This window comes from Panthera uncia, chromosome B1, assembly GCF_023721935.1.
Source record: "Panthera uncia isolate 11264 chromosome B1, Puncia_PCG_1.0, whole genome shotgun sequence".
NCBI lineage: Eukaryota > Metazoa > Chordata > Mammalia > Carnivora > Felidae > Panthera > Panthera uncia.
In genome coordinates this window covers 55,365,148-55,370,404 of record NC_064811.1, presented here as the reverse complement: position 1 = coordinate 55,370,404, position 5,257 = coordinate 55,365,148, and the positions used below count along the sequence as shown (strand labels likewise).

Here is a 5,257-nt window from a genome sequence, read left to right as displayed (position 1 = left end):
CCTTTAATGGGAATTATCGGATTGCTGTACAGAAAAGTTGTGCCAATTTATAATTCCACCAGTAGGCTATAAGATTGTGCAATTCATCACATAATGTTAATAATAAACATTATCCTAACTATATTTGGAGAGAAGGGACAAATTAACATGTATAAGATACTATCACAAAATATGTATAGTTTTGATTGTTCACAAGATTGAATGGTAAAATCTATAAACTTTCATTCTTTTTGAATTATTTATTCATGTCCCTGGGGCTTGAAGCCTTTGTGAAAATGGGAAGAAGTGTTTGGGAGCTACAGTAAGCTCAAGTAGCTCAGGAAGAGGTTGCTATAGACCAGGCAGTTGTGGATCATGTGATACTGCGATTTATAATAAAAAATATATATTTGGTCTTCATTCCAGGTTCTGGCACAGTGCTGCTCCTAAAACCCTTGTGATTTCCTAAGTGATGGGCATGGGGTTGGGAAGAAGGTGTCTTTCATTATGTTAATGAAGTGAATTTGGACCCCACCTAAGGATGGAGACTGGTTGCCAGAGAAACCAACCTTTTTTCTTTTTTCAATATTTATTTATTTATTTTGAGAGAGAGAGAGAGAGAGAGCTCCAGCAGGGGAGGGGCAGGGAGAGAGGGGAACAGAAAATCCTAACTAGGCTCCGCTCTGGGAGCGCGGAATCTGACAGGGGGCTTAAACCTAGGAAACAGGAGATCAGACTTGAGCTGAAACCAAGAGTGGGATGCTTAACTCAGTGAGCTATCCAGGTGCCTCTTGAGAAACTAACCTTTTGGTTTGAAGGTTGGGGCTTTCAATCCCACTCTGTAATCCTTTAGGGAGGGGAAAGGGATTGGAGGTTGAGTCAGCAGAAAACAGCCAATAATTTAGGCAGTCATCTCTATGTAAGGAAGCCTCCATCAAACCCCAAAAGGATGGGTTCAGACAGCTTCTGGGTTGGTAAGCACATGGAAATTCAGGGAAAGTGACTTTCTTGGAGAGGGCATAAGACCTCTGTACCCCTTCTTACATAGCTTACCCTATGTATCTCTTCATCTGACTGTTCCTGAGTACATCCTTTTATGACAAACCAGTAATCTAGTAAGTAAAACATTTCCTAAATTCTGTGAGCTGCTCTAGCTAATTAACCAAATCCAAGGAGGGAAATGTGGGAAACTCCCATTGATAGCCAGTCTTCAGAACTACAGGCAACAGCCTGGGCTTGTGACTAGTGTCTGAAGTGAGAGCAGCGGGACAGTCTGAACCCTCAACCTGTGGAATTTGACACTGTCTCTGGGTAGATGGTTTCAGAATGGAGTTGGAATCTCTGACACACTGCTGGTGTCCAATAATTGCTTGGTGTTGTGTGAGAACTCCCACTCCCAAACACATGTTGGCAATGTGTCCAGGAACCTAAAATAATAATTTTCTTATTTCAGTTTTAATCCTGATTATTCAGAGAGAAAACCTAAGTTCAAAATGTGCTGGTGGGCAAAGTAAAATGGAATTTCCAGGAATAAATGAAGTAAAATAAATGTAAAAGTCATAATAAATTTTAAGGAGTTTGACTCTAAGAATTTACCTAATAGAATTATTTAATAAATATTAGCTTAAAAGGAAGTCTAAATTGAATAATACATGAATTATGAAACAAAGACTAGTACCTTCCAAAATGTATAATCTAAGAGATGGTCATCTAACATCATCTTATGTTTGTTTTCTTGTTCTTGCTATGGGCAAATAAGTGCCTGGGATCCCTGAATAATCTCTCTTTCTTGGATCTCTCTCTCTCTCTCTCAAAAAAAAACAACACATTAAAATTTTTTTAAAAAGTTAAATAAAAAGAATTTATGATCCTGGGTTATGACTTATATATTTATTCTTTAGGAATTATTTTTAGAACATTTTATAACTTAAAAATATTTCCAGAATTGTTCTCTCTTTACCTCCCCAATGTATTTTCTGTATAGTATGAGAATTTTAAGGGTTTTTCATACATGTTAAAGTGTGATTTCTTAATTCCTGGGAGCTAAAATCATATCCAGAATAACATGATTATAATTTTATAATATAAAATCAATAAAACTTTAAGAAAATATAGCAAGTATGCAGTTACTTTGTTACATGAAATATAACTTCACTTTCCACAATAGAACTTTTAAATAAAATTTTCTTAAAATCTTAATACAAATTGATTAGATGAAATCAACTCACCAAAAATGGCAAGGTTAATGCAAGGATATTCACAACTAGGAAAAAAGTCTTCATCATTGCACCTGAAAGTAAATTTAAAAAAAAATAAATTAAGAGGATCTGTTATAATTTAGGACTGATTTGGGACAATATTTGCTTGTTTTGTTTTCTTTTTGGTTTAAGGAAAAAACCAGATTTATGGGTAGATTTAGCCAGTGTAGAAAATATTTTATTGTACATTTAAAAAAAAACAAACTTGAAATTAACAGGGTGAATCTGATACAGGCTTTGCCACCAACTAGCATCAGTTTTAGGAAGAGAGTTACAACATACACAAATCAGTGTAAGAGGAAAGAAAGAAAGTGGAAAATTCCACAAGTGTTTCTCTACAGATAGAGGGTTTTGGTTAAGAGAATCATCAAATTCTTTGTGTAGAAGATGGCATATACGTAGGACTTGTCCATGGAGAAGGATAGGGACAAAAACTTTTCAAGTAGAGGAGAAAGCCTTGGGAACATCCATGGACACTTTGAAGGGAGTGGCATTTTATAAGAAGGGAAAGATAAAGTTGAAAAGAAAGTTTAGGGCAGCAAAGGAGAGGTCTTGAATGCCAGGTGAAAGAGTTAGGCATGGCTTTGTAAACAACAGAAACTAGTTGAGAGGTTTTAGGCTGGAGATGTTAAGACTATACATTCCTTTGGAAGACTGAGTTCAAGTCCAGTCCCTATCTACTTGAGTAACTTTAGCCAAGTAATTTCTCTTGCCTAGACCTTATCTTTCTAATCTATAAACTGAAGGTTTGAACTAAGTGATTTCTAAAATTCTATTAATTCCATGATTGATCTAATGGAAATAGGTAAGATGGAGGGAAGGGGTGGGGCCTGAGACTGCATTCTTTATAATATACTTTGGTAGTAATCATAAATGATATTATTAACTTGATTGTTTTAATAAGAAATATAAATATCATAATTACAGTGGTTTTGAATATTTAAAAAAGTAAATTAGTTTTATCCTTCTAATGGAATATAGGGTTGTCACACCTACTTATTTGACCCTTTTTTTAAAAGTTTATTTATTTATTTTGAGAGAGAGAGAGACAGAGAGTGAGCAGGGGAGAGGCAGAGAGAGGGGGAGAGAGGATCTCAAGCAGGCCCTGTGCTATTAGTGTAGAGCCTGACACGGGGCTTGATCCCATGAACTGTGATATCATAACCTGAGCCGAAATCAAGAGTCAGACGCCTAACCAACTGACCCACCCAGGCCCCCTATTTGACTCTTTTTTAATAAATTGTCTTTTTAGAAAGATACATATAACACTTCAGACTTTTAATATTTAAGTGCATTATCATGTTTGTGAAGTAAATACTAACTACATCCTGTTGTAGCTATTGTTTTTGCCATATGTGTAACAAAATTGAGTCCTACCAACAGTTGTACAAAAGAGGTTTACAGAGTTAAAGCCCAGGGTTGGGAAGGGGAATCACATCAGACTCTATTTGCTTCCATTCCCAGGTAATAATGATTTGGAAGACTGTCTACTAAACTGACTTCAAAACTGCTGATAGGATATCAGTGGATAGAAAAGAACTCCTATGGAATCAAATCTGAACAACCTGCAGCAAACTCAGATTTCATTGAGAGAGTGGAGTTCCTTATTAATTATTTACATGCCAATTAATTTTTTTATTAAAATATATTTGACATACAACACTATATAAATTTACCACATTGTAATATGGTTGCCATTGTAGTGATAATTAACACTTACATCACATAATTACTATTTTTTTTTTTTGGTTGGAATAATTAAGATCCAGTCTTGACAAGTATCATGAATATAGACAACAATATTGTATTGTAATCACCAGCTAACTTAAAATTATAGACTGAACAGTAAATTTTTATGATGAATAAGACTCCAGTTAAGTTCTCACAAAATTATAACACACACATGCACACACACACACAAAAATTCTGTAAAGTGATAGTAATTCTTCCATTTTTAGCATCAATAGATATCAGAGAGATAAGCCCATACTTTCCTTATCAGCTACTTAAACCAATGAGTACTTGAAATTGCCTTCATCACTTTGTAAGACAGAAATAATTTGTGACATAGAATTATTTAGCTTTCATGGGAATACAAAAGGCATGTTTTAAAACAATAGTTATACTATAACAAATAAAATTAAGACCTTTAGATATAAATATATTTGAAATTAATTAAGGGATCAATCGGGATTATTATTACATGTCCATCTTGCTGAGAAGTTATCCCTTCACATTTGTCTGTAGGTTCTTTGTCTTGAATACTTTCTTTTTTATTTTGGTTATTATTTTTCTAAATTTCAATGATTTTTTAAAAAGTTTTTATTTAAATTCCAGTTAGTTAACATACAGTGTAATATTAGTTTCAGGTGTACAATATAGTGACTCAACACTTACATATAACATCCAGTGCTCATCACAAGTGCACTCCTTAATCCCCATTACCTATTTCACCCATCTCCCTGCCTGCCCACCTTCTCTCTTGTAATCATAAATTTGTTCTCTATAGTTAAGAGTCTGTTTCTTGGTTTACCTCTCTATCTTCTTCTCTAGAATTTACATTGTCTTTAGTAGTTTATCATATCAAACCTTGGCCTTTAACCCAAAGTGAAGTTAAAAGAAAATTGGATCATAACACCATTCAGAATCTACGGTTTAGGTTAGAAACTAATATCAAAATGAAGCCAAGACATATTCAAACTTAACAATAAAAGCTAAAAGGAAGAATATGTGCTTCTAAAATAACTTTGGTGGTATTATTTCTATTGTAAAAAGAAGTCGGTCTCTCTGGATATTTCAGTATGATTACCTTTCCTTGTGTCTGTCAGGTCTTGCTTGGCAGTAGGTTGAGGTGGCCTTTCAACTGTAGAGAAGACCCAAGGTAAATAACTGAAGACTTATTAAAGGGTATTAGTCGCTTGGGTCATGTGATTTATTTTCCTCCTACATTTCGCCGAATAGGAAGATGACAAAAAGGAAAGATTTGATGACAGCCAGGTCATCTTTGGGTCAATCTTTGT

The 5,257-nt window shown here is 34.5% G+C and overlaps 1 protein-coding gene across 1 annotated transcript in view; it reads right to left on the bottom strand.

Annotated features, from left to right (window-relative positions):
* Positions 1 to 2,262, bottom strand: part of CSN3 (casein kappa) — a 5,234-nt gene extending 2,972 nt beyond the window's left edge. Inside the window, exon 1 of the mRNA XM_049630585.1 lies at positions 2,208 to 2,262. Coding sequence (XP_049486542.1) covers positions 2,208 to 2,261 — 54 coding nt within the window. The 5' untranslated portion in view covers position 2,262. The remainder of the gene's footprint in view (positions 1 to 2,207) is intronic.
* Between the last annotated feature and the right edge of the window lie 2,995 nt (positions 2,263 to 5,257).